General features: G+C 40.2%; 1 protein-coding gene across 4 annotated transcripts in view; it reads left to right on the top strand.

Annotated features, from left to right (window-relative positions):
• The window catches only part of iqsec1b (IQ motif and Sec7 domain ArfGEF 1b), a 78,690-nt gene that overhangs the window by 22,919 nt on the left and 28,066 nt on the right, over positions 1-27,705 (top strand). Inside the window, exon 1 of one of the 4 annotated variants that reach the window (XM_032548568.1) lies at positions 11,607-11,999. The exons of the other annotated variants lie outside the window; for them this stretch is intronic. Coding sequence (XP_032404459.1) covers positions 11,911-11,999 — 89 coding nt within the window. The 5' untranslated portion in view covers positions 11,607-11,910. Of the gene's footprint in view, positions 1-11,606; positions 12,000-27,705 lie in introns of those variants that run through there. 4 annotated transcript variants of the gene reach the window in all.

Genomic DNA, 27,705 nt, shown 5'->3' with positions numbered 1-27,705 from the left:
GATGACGGCCAGTACCACGCGCAAAATCCCCATTTAAATAAGCCGCTCCGCACCACTTTTATATCTGTAATCAGTTGCCACAACACGCCTATTTCAGTCATAGAGGGATTGCAACCAATAGGAACTTTGGAGCAACAAAACTGGTCAGTTCCTGTACATCTCCAGTCACTTCATAGTGAAGAACTCATTAGTCTGAATGTGAAACGGAGAATGACTCATTTCCTTGAAGCCTTCCTTCATCACACCCAGTAGTTTCCATAGAGACCGGTGAACTAATCTCCTCTTCCTCTCTTACTATAGTGATCTGCTGTTGAGGGTGACATGTCCAGTGCTTTACAAGGAACTCATTTTTGACCCAGTTGGGAAGCAAAAAAAAAAAACTTACTAATGCTTGAAGCATCACATATGGAGAGTTATAAAAACTTGCACAGCAGTTTTTCAAGTCCAGAGGACCCCAAAGTGCTTCACATTACATACAGTCATCCACACACACACTCACACGCTCATGATGGCAAGCTACTGGACTGTAGCTGCAGCCATCCTGGGGCAGTCTGACAGATTCCAGGCTGCCATGCACCAGCGCCACCTGCTGGCCCCTCTGACCACCACCAGCAGGCAAGGCGGCTGAAGTGTCTTGCCCAAGGACACAACGACAGAGACAACAGATCGAACTAGCAACCCGCTGATGACCGGACGAACTACCATCATCTCCACCATCGCCTCAATCTCTTATTGACATTAAGAGACATGTAGCAGTACAGTTAAATTCAGTTAAATTCAGATTATCACAGTGAAAACAGTCTGAGATTTCACTCGTGGTTCAATTGTAACACAGTTTTGCTTCAAAGCAGCTGTATATCGCGTTGACCTACTATGGCGCCTTGAAATGACAAAAACATTTTCACGTCTTGTCACAGGTAATATCACAAGCTTCACTTTGTTTTATTAGCATTACATGTTACACACCAACAGTAAGTACTGCACAAATGTAAAGTGTAGGGCAGTTAAGGTCCAGGTTTTTACTTAGTATGAAGTAAGTGGAGGTGGCCATAATAACAATAATACATATAAGTAGCAAGAAATAAAGTAAAAGAAACATTTTTATAAATCAGTTTCTTTCACTAAAAAATCTTATACAATTTTCTCAAAAACTGCAGTTGTGTGTCTTTGTCTGGTGAATTTTTGGTTAAAACGTTTGTTCTTTATTCATTGTGTAGAGAATCCAGACATTTTACTCAAGTAACTGAGTAAATGTAACTAGTTACTACCCAACTCCGGTCACAATGAAAGCTAACGCTAACCTTGCTGAGCTAAACCTCCCTCTTTAACTGTCATTACAGGCTGCTGCATTCTGCTTACTGATAACTACAGATAAAATGCAAAAAGACACAACTGTTCATTTGCCATCTCATTAATAATTTGAGATAAGACCAAGTAGAGACTTTGATAGACTGTTGTATTGTGTGTATTATGGATACTGTGGTTATTACTCTAATTCTTGTTACGCTGTTTGCGATTGCTCTTTGATTGCAGCAAAACAAATTACCCGTAAGGGACAATAAAATTTATCTTATGTGGTCAGATTGTGGGCAAGCTCTCTGCTCCCCTGTTTCTCCAGGCCAGACTCGGAGGACCCCTCTGCCATGTCTCACAGACGCCACCGCCACTCGTGAGTAACTGTCACAAGGTTACATTTTGTCGGATTCGGGGTGGACTTTGAGAAAATGCACGGAGAGAAATCAAAGACCCCGAAGTTATGAACGAAAAGCTTGAAAGGATTTAGAACAGGCGTGTTGAACAGATTTTTATTTCGGACCAGAATGTATTGATAAAACACATTAAGCTGTGAAAATATCGATATATAGCTGTTTGTTTCAGCATGCAGTGTTTTTTTTAAAAAAATTTAATCATTTATATTAACAATGTTCAGTCCACCCAGGACTTTGTGATTGTTTTTGTGGTTTTCTGAAATCCAAATCACAGATTTTGTGGCTCCAATTTAGAAATATTTGTAAGAAATTGTTACTGCATTTGCACTAATGCAAGACGTTAAATGTGACTTTTTATTCATTGCCGTATTGGTCATGGACTATAACGTGACATCAAGTGAGGCTGAGGCACTTAGACTCAAAGTTTTGAGAAAATGTTGCAGTAAAAATCAGGAAAAGAATGTGGACTTGCTGCCTTTGTGTGAAGTTTGCATATTTGTGAAAAACTGGAGACACTTATTGATGTCATTTGGAGTCTGGAGGGCCACGTAAAAAACTAGGGCTGGTCAGATTTGGGCCCCCGGGCCTCGAGTTTGACATGTGATTTAGAAAACAGATGTGTTTGTTTTCAGTGACTGGTAGAGTGAGACATTACAAATGTGTTTTTATCACCTCCATGTTCTCAGAGAGAGGTCCCGTATAAGTGCAGCCTTTCACGTGTGTCCATGATGGTGATTCTCTCTGCATGTGATGCTTCCTGGGTGAAACTGGTCTCCACAGAGAAACCACAGAGTTAATGATCAACTTTGTTTGCGCAGGGCTGGTGATGTCACACCATCCAGCAAAGCTATTTTTAGAGCTGGGCATGATCATCACAGGCTTGTTCTTTTTGTTTTGTTTTTTTTAACCTCCCTTCCTAAAATTCTGCTCAAAAGCTTTAAACGCACGTCCGCTGTTTTCTCATGCCAAGATGTTTTGTTTTTTTTTAAATACGTGGATACGCTTTATTTGAAGACCCACATGACGTTGCCATAAACATGGCATAACACCTGTCAGGAACATGAAGGAGTCTTCATGAATGTTTATGACTGCCGTCATTTTGTTATGAAATGTCTTGTCTTTTATTGGAGTAACATTTCTGGATTCCCTACCCACTGAGTGAAGAACAAACACGTTTGAACCAAAAATACACAGACTGCAGTTCTAGTTTAAATTTCATCCGTTTTTTTATGGAAAGAAACTGATACGGGAAAAATAAGTTGCCTGATTTTGTTATTTTTTTTCTTACTTATATGAATTATTGTCATTTTTTGTCCTTAAGATAAAAAATGTGCACTTAATTCTATATTTTGGTCCGTCTGATGATGTAATTTGTAAATATTAAATGACTGATAATTTGATCAGTTAGTACTTGAGTAGACTTTTTACAAAATACCTTTTTACTCTTCCTTCAGTAATTTCTTGGACGACTACTTTTTTCTTTTACTTGAGTAAAAATATGCTGTAGTGCTACTTTTACTTGAGTACGGCCTTTGGGTCGTCTGCCCACCTCTGGATGTTAGTCATACAGTGGCCAACATGCTAACAAACACTCTGAAGTAATCTGCATTTAGGATCCTTTCTATGAAGAGCTCACCAATTAGGTTCAAATAGCTGCTCATTACTTAGAAACAAAGACAGACAGTGATTGGTTGTGAAGAGCTGTGTGCAGACTACACATTCATGTACCGTAGCCTAAGGAAACACATCACTGGTCCTGACAGCGGCCCAGCAGTTTAGTGTGCACCACTGGGTTCCAGATTGATTGAAATTGGGGAAGAAAAAAAAAAATGTTTGTGCTGAGCAGTCTCACCCAGCACCCACCTCAAACACACAGCACATGCATACACTTCAGCATAGTTTTCTATCAAGTGCTACCATTGAGCTAAACCTACTGCTTGTGTCAGGCCTCATGCCTATGATGAACAGACCATTTAAATATTTAGCGAGTCTGGTTAAAGTTTAATGCCTGGCTCAGTGTGCACCTTCACATCTTGAGGAATGTCTGTGCTTGTGTCAACAGCCTTTGTGCCAGGGTTTAAAAAAAACGACTCGATAATGAGCCGAATGTTGATGTAATCCTCAACCCCGCTGCTCTCCACGTCCCAGCTTTGCTTCTGTGTTTGAGGCGGTACGAACGCCTCAGATTATCCTCCTGGTTTAAACTTCGACGTGTCGTCGATCTGGATAAACCCCACAGTCCGACAGGACGCCCGCCGCTGTTACATAACACTTGCCAGTTATTACAAATAGTACGCAACAAAGAGAATGTTTAATTAATTTACGACGAATCGCCTCAGTATGGATCAGGCCTTTTAGTTGCTCCACTGCATGTTTATATTGAACTGATCTAATTGCAGAGTTTCTTCAGGGGGAGCGCAGATCAGTGGAGGAGAGATCAAAGTTTCCTCACATACTGTCAGAGTTGGGTACTGAGTTACATTTACTTGAATAACTGTTTTCGAAAAAAATGCACTTTCAGAGAATTTTTACCACACTGTATTTTTACTTTCACTTGAGTAATTTCACTTACTAGAGTGAAATGTCTGGATTTTCTACCCACTGAATGCAGAGCAAACCATTTTTAACCAACAATTCACCAGACTCAGACACACACCTGAGGTTTTTGTTAAAGTTTCATAAGTTTTTTTTATTGAAAGAAACTGATTTGGGAAAAAATGTATTTTGCCTGATTTTGGTTTTTTTTTGTTACTTATATGAATTATTGTCATTTTTGTCCTTAAAATATGAACATTTCCACTTCACTTTATATTTTCGATATATTTTAATGTAATTTTTAAACATTGAATGATTGCTAATTTGATCAGTTACTCAGTGCTTTAGACTTTTTACCAAATACTTTTTTTTACTCTTTTTTTGACTAATTTCTTGGACAGGTACTTTTTATTTTTACTGGAGTAAAAATATGTTGAAGTGGTGCTACTCTTACATCAGTAGAACCACTTTTTGGTACTATGTCCACCTCTTCATGCCGTTATTGCTACATTGAGGTGCGTTTAATCAAACACATACTGTATGTAGTGGATGTTTCCTAGAGTTTAGAACTGCAGTCCGAACCCGAATTGGCCTAAAATCACCTGGTTGATATTTGGGGTTCAGTCCAGACTTCTGTGGCGTGTTCTTAATAAGCTTACAACAAGCACAGTATAAATTTGTGTTAATCTGCTTATTATAGTCTAACAAGGGGAGGAGGTGAGTTAACGCTAGTGAGCAAAGAAAGGTGAAGAAGTTCATCTCACTGTAACAAGAGCAGCTATCAGTCCCACATCCCAGGAGACTTGCACTTGACTCGCCCTGCAGTTACAACAAGCAATAAAATGGAGCTGGAAGATGTTAGACAAAAGCTAAAAATGGGGGGAAAGTTTCACTGCGAAGCCAGCAGAGGCCAAAGGCCAAACAGTGGATCACTGATGTATTGCATCAAAATATTCTCACTGGATTTTACATTTTTTTGGCTTTGACGTATGTATGTGCTGGAGATAAATGGCAAATATACTACTGGCATAAAAAATACGATTGCATTGAATCAGACTCTGCCCCATATTACATTGGTAGTTTCATATTGCATGTTTTGGGTCAACTGGGTCTTGTGAAATGTAAAGCTATTGCATCTTATACGTGGGTCTGTTTTGTGTTGTCATTTTTTCATTTGTTTGTTGGGTTTTTTTTCTTCGCTTATTTTGTTCCATCAAATTTTCTTTTGTTTGTAATAAACAATAAAAGCGGTTGGGTTTCATGCCACCTGCCTTTCACAAAGAATGATTAAATCTAAACTCTATGACCTCACCATGGCCATTTTTCTCATCTTTGCCTATGTGCAGAAATATTGGCAACAACTTTCTGAAAACACTTTGGACAAGTGACATTTTTAACCTGTCTCGGTGAAATGGTTTCTCATTATGTATAAGATCATACCTCCTCTCAGCAGCTGATGTAAGAACATTGACCTAGTTCCTCTCTCCTTTCCATATTTCAGCTTACCCCTAAATATGATTAGTAGGGACGGTTCCGCAGTTAGCAGATTCTCATCTGCTGAAAAGTGGCTTGGCTGACATTTTGCTTCACCTTTCATCTTGTTTGTGGCGTCATCTGTCCCTGCCTCTCAGTGATTCTTCAAAGACAGTACCGGGGCTCAACCTGCCGGAGGCTTGAAAGAGCGAGGCAGCAGTTCATATGAGACCACTTCTTATCTCTGGAACTAACACTCCGGTATCTATAGACAGATTTTAATTTCTAAACAAACCGAGTTGAGCAATGCTGCTGGACGCAGATAATGTTAGCTGACTAGCTAATCCATGCCAATATATCACCAGACACAGTAAGTTTGTTAACAAGAATAACAAGGCTACTGATTTGTTGTTCTCTACAGGTGGGAAATTATGGTTACATTTTCTTGAGTAACATTTTGGGGAAAAGAAATGTACTTATGAGAGTAGTTTTACTGCACTGCACTTTTAACTTGTACAGGAGTGTTATGAACTAATCCTGCCCTTACTTACAACAGCATATTAGGGTCATTGTAGATAGAAAAAAGTGTAAATTGCCACAAAAACTCATTTTCTAGAAAACAACGCATGGAAATTTCTAGAAGGTTTCTGAGATTCAGCTCAAAATTCCTGAGTTTTCCTTGCAAATTCTTAACTTTTGGAGCTCAGAAATGTCCTTGTTTTCTTTTTCTAGAAAATGACTGAGCTTTTTTTGGCGGAAATGTACTCCTTTTTTTCTATCTACAAATATTAATTTCGTAAACAGATTTAATACATAGCCTATGTCTTATTACAAATACTATGTCATACTTATTTGAGTGGATTGATTTTTTGCATTAACAGAAATAGTCTTCAGAGATCGGAAACATTGTACTGTATTCTTAGATTTCTGCATAATATGCGCTGTTTATGCTAATCTGAATGTATTTACTCAGCATTTTCTACATGTCACTGTTTACATAATTTGTATTTATTTTGTACTAACAACACAGTTATATCATTTAAAAGGTTACATAAATGTTTGTTTGTTTATATATTTATGTTAGATTAAAAGCGGATTTATGATGCCCACCCAAAATAAGCCAGCTAAATTCCTCTGGAGCCGGTTCTGATTACAGAGACAAAACATGCTTTCACTGACTGATTATCTTAACCCATTATAATATCATGAGATAGGTCAATTGCTTCAATATTCAAACTAAACTATAACATTAAAAGCATACATAGTAGTTTGATTCTGTCATACTGTACGTTATAGGCACAGCAAATTTGTTTGAACAATAAGAAGGCTGTCTCTGTTAGCTTGCAGCCATATTTCAGCTAGCTGAGATGAAGCTAGTGGAGCTTCCGGCATTGTTCGGCTTGGTTGGGCAGCAGTGTTGGTGCTGTTAGGCCGCAGAGCCGCCAGGGGGAGCACTGTTCTAAGGCTGCTGTACTGAACCGCAGTCTGAGAAGAGGGACGTATAAACTGGCTAAGTTAAGTTGTGACGGTGTTAAAGTTGCTCTAGTTTTGTTTGTGAGTTTGTTTGCTTTTTTATTAGAGGTGCCAGACAGGTATCCCGCCTGACATATTATTAATATTAATATATGTTCATGTATTAATTAATTTCCATGGTGTACAAGCGACTAGCCATTAGCTTCCACCGCCCTAAGAAGATATTGTTGAACAAACTCAGAGACGAGATCTTCCTCCTAATGCTAAAGGTACTTTTAGGCTTACTGAAAATCCAAACTAACCATTTAACTATCAGTCAAAAAGGAAGAACTGTGTGGAATGCATACTGAGTGAGACATTAAACATGCTGATGTTTGTAGCAAGAGCCATTTCCAGAGATTGAATAGTTAACCTTTTCTCAAGTTAAAACAATCATTTATATTTAAAAAAATCAAGAGAGAAGGTCATTTTTTTATAGGTTTGATCTTTAGTTCAGTTATCTGAGACTGAAGGAGAGGTTCATAGTATTTAGTGAACATATGAAAATGTAAAGTATAGGATCTCCTCTTAGAGAACATTAATATTACGCTATAGGCTCAGCTGGCTCCACTCAGACTCACAATAGCTACAATTATATGGGTCGGGGTCCCTTGGGGGTCTGGGAGACTCATGGGGCTTTTAGATCCGAGCACAGACATCCAATGCTGTTTTGTCTGATTTACTGACCTCAGCAAGTCGACATATTGGTAATACAAGTGCTGATTGGTTATGAATCTACAGCAAAATAAATGAGAAAAAAAAATCCTTTGCTTTTGTCTGCCAGGAATTATAAGCAAAGCATGTATCTGACACTGTCAAGAGAAAGTAGTGAGGTCTTTAATGAACTCCTGGAAGGGTGGAGATGTCCCAGCTTGGATAATGAATGCGTTTCCACCTTAGGCTCTCTCAGAACTGCTTTTAAAGCTTTTCTTTTTCAAAACCTTTGCCAGACTTTGATACAACATTGACCAACTTGTTCCACATATTGGCTGAGATGTAAAGCTTGCTGTCAGGAAGGAAGAAGAGAATATCAAATGTTGATCATGTTTGAAAAACTCTGGGGAAAAAAGTAACAAAAAAAATTCCATGTCGTTATGGAACTTCTGATTGTTCCGTAATCAAAACAGGAGTAAAAAGCCTAATACTGAAAGAATCCATTTCAATGGCAAAAGCTGTAAAGGTGACTAGTCTGAATTTCTATTTCAAGAATGAACATATAAGTCAGGTTTATCTTATATTACCTTTCACAGATAAAAAAACCCCCCCAAAAAACATCTAATTGCTTTGCAGTGTGAGTGTTAGCCGTAGCAAATTCAAAAATTCACAATAGAAATAAGAGAGTACGTGCTAATTAGCATTCCAGCTAGATTCACCAGGCTCTTAATGAACAAATGCACAGGGCAGCCATTGTTTTTAGTGTTGTTGGTGGATCTGGGTCAAAATGCCAATGTGTGTTTCCACTGTGGCGCAGCTGGTAGCACTGTTAGCCAAGCAGAATCCAGAAGTTAAACGGATCAACTTGTCCTTTCTTCATGGAGTTTCCTGTTCTCCCTGTGCATGCTTGTGCTCTATGAAGGTTCTCTGACTTTCTCCTTCAGTCCAGCAACAAATTTCTTAAGTTACCTGCCATTATGTGTGATTGTCTCCATGCACCGTTCTCTGTGTTGAATTATGCCTCTCGCTCATTGACCGCCACAGAGAGAGACACATCAACCCCCTGCAATCTTGCATGGACAAGCAAGCACAGATGGTACATGGAAGAATGGATATACATTATATATTTAACCTCCTGAGACCCAGAAAAAAAAAATTTTTTGAATTTTTTTTTTTTTCACTACATGACTCTTTGGAGTGAAAAAACATCACTACAATTGAAAAAGTTTCAAAACATATTTTTATTTATTTTTTACAGTATGTCCTTTGGAGAGGACATCGGGACTCTCTTGTGGCAAATATGAACACATTTCGAGGCCCAGGATGTCCTCTCTAAGGACCAACAGGATTTAACACAGTGGCATGTATGGTATGAACAAAAAAACCTATGTCCTCCACAGAGGACAAAAATGTATTGCTGGGTCTCAATATACAGTATATGTGTATATATATACTGTATATATAATCATAAATCTTCCACATGTGAACGTGGAATTGCTGGTCAGGCACAAGCCTGTTAAAAGCCTTTGAATTAAACCGAAGCTCAGCTGGAGCGAAGCGCTCATCCTCCCCCAGGTGCCAAATTGGAGTCTGCAGTCATTAGCAACATGTTTTTCTATTTTTTTTTCCTCCAGCTCATTCCATTCACCTCACAGCTGGGTGCTGGAGGAGCACAATCTATAAACCTAGTTGGGATCCATGTGCTGCTGGAGCGTCCTTAATAGTAATGCATTCTAAAGGCCAACACACGGCACCTGCGTCTGACGTTTTCCACGCTCTGATACGTTTTGTTTTTTTTCCTGACCTGCAGTCTCCGATTCTACGGTCTCACCGTGGACCACTGGATTCACGAGATCGAATATTCACAGGAGAGAATGTACCAGAAATCCCACCAGGATAAACATAAGCCAGTCTGGCAGTAAAGCTGTGCAAACAAAATTATTGCACTGCAAAAAGACAAAGTCTTACCCAGTGATTTTAGTTCAAATGTCTTAGTACATTTGAAATAAGACAAAACTAATTTATTGTGCCTTCACAACGAACGTGTTAACGCGTCAAAAACGCGTTCACACTTCAAGTTTGACACGTGTGCACTTTGACTGCAGACCCTTGACATTTTGCTCTACACCTAGCGTTTCGCACATCTGGCTTACATTCAAAGTCAATGTGGAGGCGCATCAGAAAACAACAGCTCCAGCCGTTGATTTCCGTTGGACGCTCTTTACGCATCAAATGCTCCAAGCGGTTCAAATCACACTGCGCTAGATGCTCGAAATCCGCCGCAACGGCCCTCAACACGCTTCCACATAGAGTCTGAATGTAAACCAGACGCACCATGTTTAGTGTGAACGCACCATTTCCAAGTAATTTTTCAGCAAGATATAGAAGCTTCTTTTACGTAAATAATTCTTTAATATTGATGGAAACATTCTGGTTCCACTGGCAGATTACTTCACTTGTGACAAGGACAAATTGTCACAAGTTCTTAAAAACGAACTCTGTTGAAAAGTGTTTGTTTGGCACATTACCCAAAGGCCAAAGAGAAATCCTACAACTGCTAAATTTAACACCACTCAACTTCTATTCACATTTAAAGAGGGAAGTTCTGCTCAGATATGAAGAACACCATGACCTCTGGAAAGCACTCTACCATCTGACCGCTACCTGTTTGAAGTCTGTAGTTGCTATATGTAAAGCAGTCCATTAGTTTCAGACACTTGGTGAACACGAGACGAGGGGCAGGATCTCCTTCACCCGTTTCAGCTGAGTGACTTTGTTTGGTGCAAGTCATTGAGTCTTTTTTGTGTTATTTACTGATAAAGTGAATCTGGAGCATCTTTTCCACCTTGAGTAAACATTGCTCTAATAAGGTTTACATGCATCTTTTTTTTTGCATTCTACGTTAAAGCTGTTAGGGTCTTGGGTTGTTTTTGTGTTTTAGTTATTTTATTCTAGCTCCATTATTGTTGTATTCCTTAGTTTCTCATTTCGATTACATCTGCCTTGTTTCTATTTTCCTCTAGTTCGGTCCTTTCTTAGTGATTCTACTTATGTTTATTTCTTGTGTTTAGTTATTTTAGCTCTAGTTTCATTATGTTTAGTTTTGCTTTACTGTTGGATCCATTTCCTAGTCCCCTGTCTGCTCTCTTTCGACCCCCGTGTCACTTCCTCTCACTCTCCCTTCATACCTTCACACCTGAAATTAGTTAATCAGCCCAGATCCTTTGTTCCTTCTGTTAAATCCCCTTACTTCCCTGTTGTTCCTTTGACTTTTTTGTTCTCCTCTGGCTCCCATGTTTTTTTTTTTTTGTCCTTTTTTCCCCATCAAATCTTCGTTATCTTCTCTGCTGCTCTGCATTTGGCTCCTCTTTAATCAACACCTCATGACAAAAGGAGCACTCTCCCTTTCTTAAGCCAGTCGGCAAATGCTACAGAAACAGTCAGTGCCTCCTGCAGCTTTTCATGCTGTGTTTTCGGTTCTTCTGTCAGCCTGCCAAAGTTTTGTGCGTGCTGGCTAGTCCCCAGTGCACAAGCGCACAAGGTGCCGCGGCCGATTATCTCGACTCAGAGTGGGTCGGCCCGGCAGAGGTCTGCGCAGCATCTGATAAGTCTAACTGATACAGCCACCCGGGGGCTGGAGGGGGAGGCCTTTGTGTCTTTGTTGGCCCGGGTAGGCGCAGCGCAGGCAGATCTTGTCAGTGCGTCCGCTTGGACAATGGGAGCAGCTGTAAGTGGCTGCTCCTGCCTCAGAGGTGTTGAGCCACATGTTCCCTCAGCAGCAGCAGAGAGAGAGAAACACGCAGTGTTCGACCGGATTCTGAAAACTGCTCACCATCAACAAAGGCAGCGGAGAGATGCGGGTTCAACTCCCACACAACCCCCACCTACCCGCCTCCACGTGACTCAGATACACAGGATGGTGCTGAGGAGGGGCCACATCATGTGGACGGTCTGACCTAGGATTCTTTTTGTGGCTATGCTGTATTTGTAGAAGGAGGATGGACCTTTTGAAGATCGGCGTTTCTTAATGTCAGAGACCATGTGGAAGTTCAAAGCTTTTTGTTTGGATTACTGGCAGTTCCTCTGTCTTCATCCTCTGCATGCTTTCTATAAAAGGTAAGGCGCTACGTAAACAAAACTGTTTTTTTCTTCTCATAAAATACCACAGTTGTTACTGTTATGAGTTTGTTCAGTTTGCTCCATGTAAACATGAATATAAGTGTTCACTTTAGAATAATGACGAATAGTAACCCATGTCTAGGCCCCCTGTGAGGGGCTAAAGTGAGGACAAAGGTTCATGTGTCAGGGAGGTCAGCTGCTCTGAATGGGACATTTATTGTTGTGGTTGGTCCTCGACAGACACTGCATTCAGTCTGTGATTAGTGTTTGTTTCTGATCAATTGGTTCACAAACACAAGGCAACGCATGCTCCTAGGCGTTGATGGCCCATTTACATCTGGATCTGTCTGTGCTCCGCCTCATCAGATCAGATCAGATCAGATGAGATCAGATGAGAGATCACGTTGCTGCTTTTGAGGTTTACATGTTCAATGAGTCGTCATTTCCTCTCTGATATACATATTTCAATTAAATAATACATGCAATTGCAAATAATAATATGAAACAATACAAGTGAAATGGTTTGCAAAAATATTCATACCACTTTACTTTTTTAAGATTTACATCAGGTTCCAACCTAAATTTGATGGACCAAAGCGACACAAAGTGGTGCGAAACTGTGAGATGGAAGTCAAATGATTAATGGAGTCAGTATTGAAAACTAATCTGAGAAGTGTGGTGTCCATTAGTATTGATCCTTTTTTGAGTCAGCTCTTTGTAACAGAATCTTTGACTGCTTTTGGAGTTTGTCTCTACCAAGATCGTATATCTGCATTTTGACCTTTGTTCTCTGTAAAACGACTCAAGCTCAATCAGATTTGATAGAGAACATCTTTCAACACGAGTTTTGAAGTCCACAGTTTCTCAACTGAAACTAGATCTGGCCTTTGACTGGGTAATTCAAACAGACACGTACTTTGATCATTCCATTGTATATCTGCCTGTATGTTTATGCGTCTCTGTAGAACGGCTACCTGTAGTTCTAAAGTAAACGGTTAAAAATCGACTTCTGTTTACTTTCTGACCGAAGCCTTACTGTGGTCAACTAGGCAAAATCAGCAACAGAGTTGGCAGTGCTCAACAACAGGGGTGCTCAATGCGTCGATAGCGATCGACCAGTTGATCTCGGGAAGGTTTTGAGTTGATTCCAGCATAGGTGACATCACCCATATGCGGTGTCTATTTTACATTCAGACCATGTTTTAATTTTTTGATTATTTGATGATTTAAGGATGAGAAGACTATAGATTGAATCAAATGTACCTGTACCAGGGGTGGCGATTTGTGTTTCTGCTGGTGAGTGCTCACGATTCATGGGGCTGTTACTGGATTGGACATCACGTGACTATCTACTGTTGTGTCCCACGTCAACATTGCTTTGCATGGAGTCAGGAATATCCGTGACACTCTAACACTAAAAAAGGGACGCAGTGCTTTACTATTAATTGTCAGCATTGTGTTAAGAAGATAACAAGGTCCAATGGGATCTCATTTCACAGTTTAGTATAAAGTTTTAATTTAAAAAAAGTGTCAGTTGCCATGGCAGCAGGTGTGAGTGGAGTACAGCTGACACACGAAGCAAAAGAAAAGAACATGAGTGGTCTTGATTTGTTTTTCGGCTGTTTTTTTTTTCTCCCCTTTGCTGTGGTTCCCTGCAGCTGCTGTGATTTCTGAAAGTTCAACAAACAACAAAATCTGGAATAAATGAGTCTTTCATTTGTAGAATGTTGAGATATACTGTAATAGTTGTCAAATAGGATAAGTTATATCATAAAGTATTTAACAAATTGTCTCCTACAGTGGCAATTGCCAGTATAAAAACTTAAATTGTCCAATATAAAAATTACATTTTATTCCTCCTCGTTTTCTTGACAGAAACCAAACTGTTTATAGATTTATATAGAGGGAGAATACACATTTTACATATCAAAGTACTGCCAATTTTCCTCAGCTTTAAATTAAGCCATATTTTATAGAAGTCAGATTAAGAAGTAAGGTCACTATGACCATTTTTGTAACAGAGTCATGCTCATCTTGTACGGTTTTGTGGACATAAATCAATGCAATGGTGCACATCACTAGCCATAGCGGCTAATAGTCGCTGTCCAATTCAATCATACACATCGATGGCACTCACCATGCTTGTAAGACTTGTTGGTCATTAATAAATCAATGAGAAGTGTAGGTTGTCTGGCACATGTGGGTGCTCTGGAATCACCAAAGCACCCACAGAACAGGCAAAAGGTTTTATTGCCTTTATTTGAAAGTAGTTTGACAGGAAAGAGGGTAATGAGAGAGAGGGAAGACATGCAGCAAATGTCGCCAGGCCGGGAATTGAACCTGCAACCACCGCCACGAGGACTAAGGCCTCAATACGTGGGTTGTGCTTTGCCCCTGCGCCACCACAGCATGCCAAACACAAGGCTTTTTAAAAAATAAAGTAATAAACTAGAAATGGTTGGGTGCTGGTCTTATGTGAATTTAGGTCATAGCTAGTTTCTCCAACCATATGACCACTGCCGGTGAGTAAATAGGAATATTTCCACCATAAGAAACAAAATGTATGTTTAACATAACAGTGTAGATATAGGTTTGGTTCAATGGATGGACTCATTTAGTTGTTTTTTTTTTATTGCAGTAGGAGTAAATAGGAATGGTGTTATGTTGTTTTTAAGAGTTTGTGCTAGTCTCTTGTTTTGTATTGTGACCAGGAAGACAGTTACTGTTGAGAGTAGATAAAGAGAGCACACTCTTTGTTCTCGCCAGACATTTATAATCAAACAAGGGCAATATGGAATTATGCAAATGGTGACTGGAGCATCTGAATGGACGGATAATCTGTAAAACCCACCCATCCCCCCACCATTCTCATGTGTTAGGGAGGATTACTTACACAGAACAATATTTCACTGTTTTAACTAAAAGGCCATTTCCTCTTTACTCCTGCACTGTGTCTTAGATGGATGAGGCCAGTTTCTTTATGAATTATAGTGACAAAACCTATTATTACTCACATGTGCTGTTTTGAGATGTCACAGAATTCGAGAACATTAGACTTGACTGTGTCCTACAGTGATAATACAATGTGAGTTTGTTTTAAAGTTAGGTTTTTAACACATTTGGAGAAAAGTGACAAAGAAATAGGTAGATAGTAATTGTGTGCACATGGGAGCATGACTCTGCTATGGACTCCAGATTTGGACTTCTAGGCAACAGAGAGGAGGGACGCTGATACATGGTATAGTGAACAACAACATCTTATCCACAAGCAAACCCATTTCATAATATGTAAAGATTATTTAATTACAACTGAAAAAAAAACCTCATCAAAATGAGACCACAAAATACAGCAGTTCACTAGAGGCTATAGTATATATATTTTCTGGGTGTGAGTCTCCCAAAGTCAAACAAGCTCAACCAACTCAAAGTTTCCCCCAAAAAACTTGCTAAGCCCGGTGGTTGGGTGCTAGGGCAGTCATTCGTCCAGTGGCCCGTCGTGTTTTTGAGTTAAAAAGGTGTTTAAAGTTGGCAGGAAATTTGAAACTATCACTTGACACATAATTATGTGTTATTGGAAGATTAATATCTGAGCACCAACTATAAAGTCTTAAAAAATGCATTAAAAACCTGCAACTGCTACTGTAGGGGGAGGATCATATTCAAAAAAATATTCTGATTTATTTTAAACGTCCTCAGGTGGGTACAAAAAGATTACTCCAACTCTTTAATCCTACCCAACTCCAAATTATCGATGTTCCAGTGTCCGGGTAGCTCATCGACGGGCGGTTATGGCGGTCAGTGCCTCACCTGTAAACCTGAGAAGTAAAACGATGCTCGTGCCCATGCCCATCCTCTTGACATTGACAAAAAACATAAAAGAAACTATGTTTCTTTTAAAAAACATCTGTTGTTAAAAAAAACACTCTGTTGTTGTTTTTAACAACAGAGTGACAGATATTCATGGAGAAGGACAGGTGCATGGACCTCATATTTAAATGAAGGTAAGATTCATACACAATTGTCAGTTTTAACCAGAAACGAGGGAGTGTAGCCAAAGAAGAAAATCAAATGTGGCCTCATACTGCATATTTATCTCGCCATCAAATTGCTGAGGGCACATACCCAGGGCTCACGAGAGGGATTGCAACAACTAAGGTAGATCCAAGAACACGATAGTTTTTGTTGAAATGATAATTTCCTGATAACAGTTCGAACAAGACTGAAGACTCAGTAAGTTGAACGAGTGATTTTACTGCCACTGATTAACTCTCGCAGGACCAACCATCAAAAGTGATTAAAAACCAGGAGCAGCTGCCTACAAGCGTGTTTTATGAGCAGAAGGATAACGATATTACTGAGGGGCAGGTGGTGGACCACTCGTTAATTAGTGGGAAGTACTGCTGCTGTCAGCGGTCTCCACACACCGCTCTGTGTTTTCTGGCCCTAATAAAAAGCCTTTTAGTGTCTGATTAGCTTCTAATGTGACTGTATGGAAATGACTGTGCTTTGGGTATATGAGACCGGGAAAAAAACAAGCTATGGGCGACTGGCTTTGAATAAATGATTGTTTTATTATACTTTTATTTAGCTTGGCAAAACAAACAAAAAAACTTAAGAATGAAAGGTAAGGCCTTTATAAGGAGAATAAGACAGAAAGAGAGAGAAATAACAGAATGATGACAATGGAGTTGATGGCAGTCTCCATATTGTGTAGTTTGCTCAAGCTTAACTTGTAAAAGTGTCTGTCTGATAGACTGTTCAGCTGAAGTAATAATGCCACTAGAGACAGATGCCCTTTTAGAAATTCATATCAAATTATCTGAACAACTCAGATCATAAGCAGGCACGTCATGGCTGTCGGTGGGACTCTGCGGCAGCTCATCTCCTGTGATGCGTTCTCATTGTGCTCCGGATTGAAAACCAGCCATATTTCAGCCACTCACAGTCGGTGACAGGTTTCTGTAATGTGGCAGCAGCGTCACGGCAACAGGAGCAACTTTGGAGGAGCGAGCTCACGTTGTTTCCTTTGAAAGAAAGCGTTCTGTAAATTCATCTTTTCCCTCAAAATATTTAACACAAATGCCCCACTATGAAAATGGGACAAAAAAAAAAAGAATCTTTTTGAGGGTTTTTGCACATTTACTACGAATGGAAAACCAGCCTAAAAAGCAAATCCAGCCATAAAGCAATGAGTAACGTCGTTAAGCCTTTTTAATTTGAACTGGAGCGCGTTCTGGTAAAGTTAGCCTTCCTGCACGCTCTCCAGTACAGAGCGGACCTAATCGCTTCATCAACCCTGCATGCACTGTGCAGGTGAAAAAATGGCAACTTCCAAGGGTGAAAAATATAATGAAACATGTAAAATTTTGAAGTAAGCATGAGTTTTTCATATCACAAACAGCAATTTTTAAGTTAATAGTTTAACATGTTCAACTAATCGTGGATCAGGCAGCTTCACCCATTCTTTTCTGCAGTTCTCAAGCTCCATCAGGTTGTATGAAACATGTCTTTTCAGATCTCTCCAGCGAGGTTCAGTTAGAAGAGTATTGAATTTGGAAGACATTACATTTGATATTCATTTTGAAAAAATCTAAATCAATTTAGAAAGTCAAATAAGAAAAGAAAAAAGCATGAAAGAGAAGTAATACGAATTCCAACAAGAAGCCACAAGAAATTATCCGCCTCCCTCCATCCCACTTTCCCAAACAGTGAGAATAAAAACCTCACATACTGAAGTAGCCGGGTCGCACGGGCCTTCGAAACGCCAAACCAGCTTTGCACAAATGCTACTCTACCCACTAAAATTCAGCAAACATAAATGGTAAAATACACCAGCGATCATAAAAAAAAAAGGCACATAACAGTGTCACTGACTTCCAGATGTTCTATGTCCAGTTAAAGTTTCTGCCAAAACCCTTTGCAGTCCACAAGAGGAGAACGTCTTGTCAGTGGAGCTGTGGGTGACATGCAGACATATTGGACACAAGAAGTCACACCTCACTCCAGCAACTCACAGCTGGTTCTCAATACCATCAAAAGCCTACTGCTGCTTTATCACTTCTGTCAGGTTATCAGGGAAAATGTAGACCGGCTTATCCTCAGGGAAGAGGGGAAACGGCTGGCAGGCTGATCAAGTTCAATTCAAATGTAATAATACTTTATTGGTCCCAAAGGGAAATTAAATTAAACTGTATATCGATCATTTTCACCCCAAGCGCCTCATCCTCTGCCTGAATCCTAGCTTTGGGGGAGGCGCCTCCATCTTCCACATCCATAATTCGGTCAATAAGATTTGATAAAGATGCAAGTTCTGCTTCTAAGTCATTAAATCTATCAATCGTTGTGTTCTGTCTGTCAGTCTCCTCTGGAGCTACAAGTGGCGACTTTTTGTTGTCGGCCTTCAGTTTTTGTCATTCTAGACATTAAAACAATTTGTCAGAGAGAGAACTTAGATGCATGTGAAATAACAATATGAAGCAGAATTGCTCTTAAGTATTGAGGAAGCTGAAAAAACACATCTAATCCACATTGTTCTCACTAGCAGCTGCAGCTTCAGATGTCTGATTGACCTTTTAGGCAGAACTGTGAAGACACTATTCCAGTTATAGAGGGCCAACTTTGCAACTGTCTTTATGTGTCTCTGAAGATCCAGGTCTGAGATCATCACTGCGTCTAGATTTGGGTCCTGGTCAGTTTTTAAAGTTGTAGAAGCAGAAGCGACCGTCCAAAAATAATAACTTCAGTTTTGTTTCTGGTCAGCTGAAGAAAGTTATGGCAACTCAGCATTTGGATACATAGTCACCTAGTGACATTCTAACAGTGTCACTGCTACACTTCATCTGTGTAACTATGGTAACAAATCTCATGACTTGTTATAACCTGAGCTAGCGGGAGTAGTACTGAATCAGAGAACAATGATTCTCATGACGTACCACACTTTTTCCCTCCACGTCACTATTATGCGCTTTGCGCTTGTCTATCACAGAAAATCGGAATAAAATCCAGAAGTTTGTTGTTGAAATGTGACAAGAACGTGTTAAAGAGGATATGAATACTTTCGCGAGGCACAATCCATGAAAGGGAATCGGGTACATGTCGATATTTAAAACAGCTCAGTCTGTTTCTGAGAATGTTTCTGCTTGTAGCCGGTTTCATCCTTCAAGCTGTACACCGTCTGCTCCCAGCCGCCTGACAGCGGCGTGGAGCCAACATTTCTCTGCACAGGACAGCAAACACTCATTAAACCCGCCTTTGCTTCTGTACACATACATCTGCTGCTTGTTGCCGTGGTGATGCTCTGAACACGCCGTAGATGCTACGCGACGGGCATCCTTCAGAGTAGTACGTCTTTCGCACGCCCTGCCTCACCGCCGCGCGGTTTGCTGTTTAGCCGGCGAGGCTCCAGTCCAGATGTTCCTCTGAAGAACAGCTGGATTTCTTTGACTGATGATATCAGCTTGTCTGCTGCTTCTGTCGTCATTCGGGCTTTTTGTTCTTTGAATTCAAAACCTCGGTTTGTTCAGTGAATCTATGCAGCCACTCTGAGAACCGTCTGCTAAGAGCAGTAGGCCTATTCATTTTTTCCATCTGGACACCTTGTTGTTGTGACAGGCTGTCAGGATGCTTTCTCTCTCTCTGGCTTAAATGCTGATGGTACTGATTTGGTGTCAGAAGTGGTGCCAGCTCAACACCAAGCCTTTGGGCTGCGGGCGGCTTTAATGAGCTCCCCTGAGTGGCTGCTGGAGATGCACACCTCCCCACCCACCATCTACATCTTTGACTATGCCCAACTTTAACTGGAGGGAGAAGAAAAGGGGGTGAAAAAAATTACAGGAGGAATTGATTTAGATGAAAGTGACCCAAGAATAAAAAGGCATATTTTGCTCCCTTGACTGAGAACAAGCCCTGTTAACACCTCCATCACAGGCGGAGCATGTGGAGCATATGGGATATGTGGAAGGAGAAGTGTGCTGTTTTCGGAAGATGGACGAGTGCAGGATGCCTGCCGCTCTTCCTGTGCTGTTTTGATCAGGCAGCCGGAGTTCATTGGGCCTGTTCACTGGAACAAGAATGCCCTCTAGTGGCCAGTTAGCAACACAGCAGGAACAGCTACGTTTATTATGTCGTCCACGTCATTTTTGGTGTGCGATCACCAGAGTTGGGTAGTACATTTGCTCACTTACATTTACTTGAAAACTGTACTTTTAGGAGTATTTTTTTTTACTTTTACTTGAGCTATTTTATTATTAAGTATCTCTGCTCTTACTTGAGTAAAATTTCTGGATTCTCTACCCACTGAATGAAGAACAAACATGTTTTAACCAAAAATGCAGGACAGCACAGCACAGACACACAGCTGCTGTTTCTGTTAAAGTTTCATACGTTTTTTTATTGAAAGAAACTGATTTGGAATACTTTTGCCTGATTTTGTTATTTATATAAACTATCTCATGTTTGTCATTAAAATTACCAAAATTTTCCACTTAACTTTCTATTTTGATCCATCTAATTATGTAACTTTTAAATATTAAATTATTGATAATGTGATCAGTTGCTCAATACTTGAGTAGACTTTTTACAAAATACTATTTGTAATCTTCAGTAATTCCTTGGACGGCTACTTTTTACTTTTACTTGAGTAAAAACATATTGAAGTAGTGCTAATTTGACCTGATTACAGTTTTTGGATACCCTGCCCACCTCTGGATGCCATATAGTGACTTCTAGTGATGCTCAGGACAGCCAGCAGCTCCCTTCCTTGCTGAGGAGTGCCGGAGCGCACACTGAGGGGAAATGCAGCAGCTCTTTCAGTGTGAAATATCCAAAGTTTGCACTTAGCAACACAATGTAAATCAGAGCGCCACTAACGTACGTCAAGATGATTTCCTTTCATTTGTTGTTCCACACTTAAAAAACTGCATTATTCAGATCAAAGTGAGCTCAACTAATGAACACATGCACGCACAACACTGGTACTCAAGATGTTACCACTGACTGCTTTTCGATGCTACTGATAACAAACTAAATCACACCTATCTTGTTGGCCTCTTTGGCTAAAAAAAAACTGCGTCCATATTGGGTCATTCTATTGAGTGTATGATGAAAATCCCTAGCTTGCATTTCGCCTGTTCAATGTTTACTGGTATGTAGATGTGATTATCTACTTGATTAAAGTCATTTCTGGTGCAAACAGATAGCTTCAGTCTTAAGGACAGCTGGGAAATTGTGCTGACAGCACATGAAGTTGATGTTTTCATGCAGCCTTTGCAAATAAAGCGTCAGCGGACAGAAACGGAAAGGTTTGTGGTTCTTTACTTCAGCTCTCCGGTGAGGTCTGTTTGTGTAGTAAGCAGCGTTATTGTCTTCCCCCTCTGTTGTGTGGTGCAGCAGCTGATCCTGTGCAGTGATGTCACAAGCTACCCTGCTTTCAGAGGCTTACGGAGAAAAGGTTACAAGCTGCTTTATCCTCATTAGCATCACGGCGTTGACGTGTCTGGTGTTGTCTTACTCTGCGTCCACTAGTCCATGCCTCTCTGTTTGCACTTCTCCAGATTTAGCACCAGCAGCGGCGTCAGAACAATTGGTGACGTCGTGACGCCTGGAATGAAACCTTTTTCTGATTAAATGACATGGCAGTCACCAGGACCAATACTATTCCCTTGTTACACCTGGAGATCAGTGAACGGCTTGCAGGATGCAGCATTGTTTCCTGTACTTTCATGAGCTGATAAATCTATATTACTTTTATTATGATGTCAGGTTTTTTTATTTTTAGATCAGCAGCAATCACAATTTACATGCAGAGTTCACATTTTACCTATTTGTGTCTTTTTATATTTTAGCCTTTAGCATGGTAGGACAACTTGTGTTACCGAATGAACCACCAATGGCTGTGGAACATCATAGAAAAGACAGTAGTGTTTAAGGAGCCTCTTTCATCTCTATGCTTCCTCTGACTCGAGTTTGAAAAAACCCTCACTGACTCTAAAAATAGTTACATTTGCATTTTTCTCCAGCAGTAGAAGCTTACACACCAAAGTGTGTTTGTCAGTACGACCTGGTAGTTCTTAGAATGGAAAAAAGAAAGCACTTTGTGAGTTACTGACCAGTCGTTCACAAGTCAGGGCAAAGCTAATCAACTGAGTGTGGACCGACATCTGATTTCTCTGTTAATCTCCGTTCACGCCTACCTGCGTATCTTTCGAAGAAGGCGGAGTCGCCAAAAAAAAATCTTTTTCAAGGCTGAGTTTACCTTGTCCAAAGAGACGGTGGAACAGGCGGTAAGAGTTAGCTGTTTGCCATTGGCGTTTAGCCCTGCGGTGTCTAGGAGCTTGAATGCTAACACTGCATCTGGTAGCGATGGCCAAACGAAGCCTCGTGAAGCAATGAAGCTTCCCAGCCCATTGCTTTTCCCAAAAGTTCATTACTCGGTGGTTCATTCATTTCTCACTGTAAATGGCTACTAAATGGTAAAATTCTTTTTCTTGTTCATTGGTCCAACAGTGACACCTAGTGGTTAATTTATGCCTTTATTTTGAAGAACGGTAGATTTCTTCTTCGTGTGTTTTGTGATATGCGGCACTTCCTGTTCTTACTAAGCACGATGAGTCAGCGTTAGGTCCTGAAGGAAACCAAAGAAAATCGTTAAAATAGCGCCCCTGGAAAGCAGAATGAGGTATGAATATGCGCAATTGTGATTTGTGATAAGAAATGTTTATTTAAGAAGCAGTAGAACGTCATTGGTTTATTGTTTAAAAACGAAACTATGTTGACGAGCTAACTACACAACGTATTCTCTTTTTTGTATATGTGAACATTAATATGTTAATTTTATACAGGAGCTAAGCATGTCCAACAATTCTATATCCTTTTATTTCATGCTACAGTTTTCACAGTGTCTATGACAAGACAAGTCCAGATTAAACTGCACCGTTTGGAACACCCTGTCTGGCTGTTTATTCCAAGAGGCCGCTACACTCACTAATGACATCTGCTGTTGAAACTGTGGCAGCTTTGTCACTCAAATAGGCATACTTAAAAAAAATTAGTAAATGCACTATTGTCACAAAGTTTTTTGTCAAACTCATGTTTAGTAACAGGAGAGTCAATTAAATCCTATTTAACTCATCTTTTTTTAGTTATTAAAATTATTTGTAGCCAGTCCTGGTATACGTTGACTGACGGTGGCTGTTTTCTTTTGTCATCGACTGATTTGACAATAGACATTTGTTTTACTGTATTCATAGTGCAGTGCTTGTTGGGACAGACAGTTTTCTTTGAGTATTGATTTGCCTCCTGAAAAACTAAAATTCTTCAAAAATTCTCTTTTTCTTGGATTTCTATTGGCTCTCTGATCTGATCCCTTATATTTTTACTCATCAGGCAGAATTTTACACTTCCAACAGCTTTAAGTCTGTTTCTGCTGTGCAAGACTAATATATATTTGCAGAACATAGAAATAGTGGAAATTTCAAGAAGGTGAGAATTTTGGAGGTGAAGGGTTTAATTATTTTTATTTAAGAATCTTGTGAATGATCATCTAAGTCTTTCCACATGTCAGATTTTTTCTTCTCACTGGCTCCATTTCAATTAAGTTTATTTGTGTAGCACATTTCGGCAACAATGCCGTTTCAAAGTGCTTTACATAATAAAAAACACACAGATATAAAGTCACAAAATATACCATAATCAACAATTGAGAAAACCGGTAACAAACATTACATTTTGATGAGTCCCGTCATCAAAATCATTAATACACATGGACTATGTTGGTCAAGGTTCCTTTTATTTCGGCCACTGCTGAAAACAAATACTCCTCTGATGCGCGATCAAATACAATAACCTGAGAAGCACTAGCATCTGGCAGTTCTGTTTTGGACTTACTTAACTTCTTGTATAGTCGTTCAAATTCGGTAATATAGTCCATGATGGACGTGTCGCCCTGTCTGACACTTGCAGTACGGTGTCGTATTGTAGATTCTTTTCCTTCTTCTAAACACACTGATTCTTGGTCAGTCATTCCTGTATCGGCGTTGAGATGTTCCACAGTGATTTCCAACTCTTCCTGATAGGGACAGGGCAGCCGCTCGGGCCTGCTTCTGTTTCTGTCGGTTATGAGTCTCCAGATTTCAATCTCATTTTCCCAACTTTTGTAAGACGTCTTCTCACCAAACGTTGGAGGAACTTTGTAATTCCCAGCAGCAGCCATCCTCTGCTACTCGGCAGCCACACTTTCATGGTCGCCATTCACATACCCAACAACATGGGCATTTCCAAGCACATAGCACAGCTATTGTGCTCTCCCCGCCTCCCGTCACCTCACATCCAACACATGCGCAGTAAGTTGCTACGTACAACTCAACAGCTGGCACCAGTTCGCAAAGTCCTGAGTCCACTCCACTGTCTGTCCTCTGAGTCGTCCTCATTTGTGATGAGGCCGACGATGGTCGTGTCATCAGAGAACTTCTGAGCATGGCAGCTTGAGTTGATGGAGAAGGATCTAGTGTAGAGGGTGAAGAGGAACAGTGACGGCACAATTCCCTGCGGAGTCCCTGTACTGCAGACCACTGTAGTGGAGCCAATGAAGACCTCATTAGGGTCAGTCTTTGTGGAAATATACTACATGTATCATTAGCAATGCTTAGGAAACAATGTTAAAGCTAGAATGTCTGAAATTAGTGTTACATTCTTTAACATCTTTGGCCAAAGTAACTAAGGGTCACAGTGAAGGGTTGAATGAGCTATACATGGCTTCAGAGCCTCATGTTGCAGACTTTGGTCTAAAGGTTTAAAAAACAGACTATGAAATAATCAACATGGAAACATTTTAACATTATTATTTTAGATTTCCTACAGCTTTACACAGGCTACCTCAAAGCCCTTGAGCCTTGAAGAATCTTTCTTCCTTTCCTGAACTCACTAATTTCAACATTGATTGCCATCGTGATGCAGATCTATGATGTCCTTAGCTCCAAGATTAGCAGATTTCTACAACATGAACCTGTCAGATCATCGCGTCACTGTGACGATCTGACAATGATCATCACGTTGTGGTCTGTAACCTAGGCGTCTTGTTTTGTAGTCAAGCGAGGCAGAAAGTCTGCATTTCCCAGAAAGCTTAAATCCCAGAGTCAGTAGATTCTCAGAGTGAGGATGAGCCAACATCACTACCGACATCACCCGGTAGTGATGTCGGGTTACATCACTACCTTTCAGCTCTGTTGTTCTCAAATGAAAAGAGGCTGAGCTTATAAAACAATCGTTTTAAAAGTGTGTATGTATGTTAACCTCTATTATTATACCAAAAAAAAGCAGTTTTCAAAAATATGACATGTCCATCTCAAAAATGAATTCTAGTAAGAGGATGCATGAGGATGCTGATTTAATCTACAAAACTTGGTCAGTTTGTCCAAACTGTTTTTTTTTTTTTTTTATCTTCAGAGTAAATGAAAAACTAGCAACACAAAGACCAGCTGTCTTTATAAAAACAGTATTCCCTCCCCGGTGCATTCCTGTAGTTTGCAGAAGCATCTGAGACAATCAAGCTCAACAGAGAAGATGGACGTATTTTCCAGCAGGCAGAAAAGAAAAAACTCACTGAAGCTCAGCTGTGTGTGTGTTTTTTTTAAGCCAACACACAACTTAAGTTAAACAGGGACGCCACCTGTCAGAGGGAGCCATTAGAGGAAATCCCATTATCAGTAATCCTATAGGCTCAGTGGCAGGAGCCCAACAAGTGGAATCCTCTCTCTCTCTCTCTCCCTCTCCATTTCTCTCTTTTCTCTCTCTCTTGCTCTCTCTCTACTGTACATCTGCAGTGTTAGGACAGACAAACATGCTGCTGTTACAGTTGCCGTGGTGACAGACCTGTTAGTGCCAGTGCTAGAGGGGGCGCGTCCCCTGGCAGACTTCCTCCCTGTTGGATAGAGGCGCTCACTCAGGATATTAATGCTACTCCATGCCAGAAAGGGTGCACAGTAAGTCTTCGTCTGACGTGCGTACTACTCTGGGTTTCACTCCTCTGTCTCTTGAGTTTGATCATCACTTGCTTGTCAGCTCGCTTTGGCTTCTAAGGTTCCAGAAAAGAAAAAAAACAAACCGCATTTCTGCTGTTTGCAGAAAGATAGTTTGGGTTGGAGGGCAGATTGACGGAGGTCTAACGAGCTGCTCCTAAGCAGAACCAGATAAGATTGATTTTTATTTTTTAATTGTTTTCACAAGTCACAATCCGTGTTTTCAAAGAATCCACTGTCAGTGGAAATTATTCCAGCCTAGGTCTAAATTTTAAGCTTGTCTTAATGCTGCTGGTGCCAAAAAGCATAGTAAATACTCCGTCTTTGTGTTTTCACCATGAAATAAGAGTTTCATGAATCTCAGACTGTCTTAAAGAGTCTCTGAGTTCAGGTAACCAGTTCAGGTTTGATCTGTCCAAGTGTTTTAGAAATGCAGTCCAAAGCCCTTTAGCTTTAGCTTCAGGAAGCCATGAAGAAGATGCTAACTTTAGCATCATTAGCAGCTGCTAAATGTTTTGGATCTTGTGTGTCACTGACTGTCAACATTACTTTTATAAACCCTGATGCTGTGTTTGTTCCTACACTGTCTCTAGATATTTATAGAGTGACATTTGTCGAACTGCTTTGTCCTATTATTAGACGCTAACTTTAGCATCATAGGCAGTTTGATGCTAACCCCAGTATTTCAGTGAAAGTGGGTCCTTATCAGAACCACTGAAAAGTCCATTACCCAACTTTCCACCATGTATGTGGTGGGGTTTGTGCACCTGCTTAACCTGAAGGTAATTCACATAAAGCACAGCAGGAATTTTAGCTAGAAGCTAACGAGCTCTGTTCTATTTATCTGAGGCTGACGTCATGCCAAACCAGAACCTCTTCTAATTATAAGTCAGAAAACTTTTGCCCTACCAGCAGAGTGGGCAGTGTATCTGCATTTTTATGTTTTCAAACACTGCATTCATTTGTAATTAAATCAAAACTATCTCTTTCTCTTTAATGCTTGGCAGCCATGTTAGATTTTGAAGTTGGGGGCCGGTGAGCCCATTTCATCTGACTTGATTTAAAAATAAATACCACAGATTGCGTAATAGTTCATCGACTCAATGCAAAAACTAGTTTTTTAAATTCTAATTTCTTCAGAAGAAACTTTGTTAAATTCTATTCATAGTTTCTTGTGTTATTGGTCACAACCATAATTTATGCTCTCTACTGCTCCCAAGAAACTCAAACTCAATACATCTATGCTGTTATTATAACAGTTATTTATCAATAATGAAATGTCAAGCAAACATTTCATGTAAGCAAATGCACGACTGACAAGTGTCAATCGTGGCCTCACTTCCTACTAAAGAGCTGGGCTTGAGGCGGGCCGACACAAGATGGCCGCCACAGGAGATGCTCGCATGATAAACATGTCAGCAGTGCATTGACACACATTCACATTTACACGCTCTGGAGCAAAAACAGAAAGGTTAGAGAGGAACTGAGTGCTTCTCAACTAAAGCTCCGAAAATCCATGTAGTGTGAAGTTCAAGGTTGTCCTCTCTTACGTGCTGGAGCAAAAACAATTCAATGGTTCAATATTTTTAGATCTCTTTACTCGTAATGTCGAGCAAGCCGTGCTTTTCGGCCTTTGGTTTTTAAAATTTGGACTGTCGAGCGAGTACATTTTGAAGATTTGGATGAGCAGT

Source organism: Xiphophorus hellerii, chromosome 20 (assembly GCF_003331165.1).
Source record: "Xiphophorus hellerii strain 12219 chromosome 20, Xiphophorus_hellerii-4.1, whole genome shotgun sequence".
In the NCBI taxonomy this organism is placed as follows: domain Eukaryota; kingdom Metazoa; phylum Chordata; class Actinopteri; order Cyprinodontiformes; family Poeciliidae; genus Xiphophorus; species Xiphophorus hellerii.
This window is presented reverse-complemented; position numbering and strand designations above follow the sequence as displayed.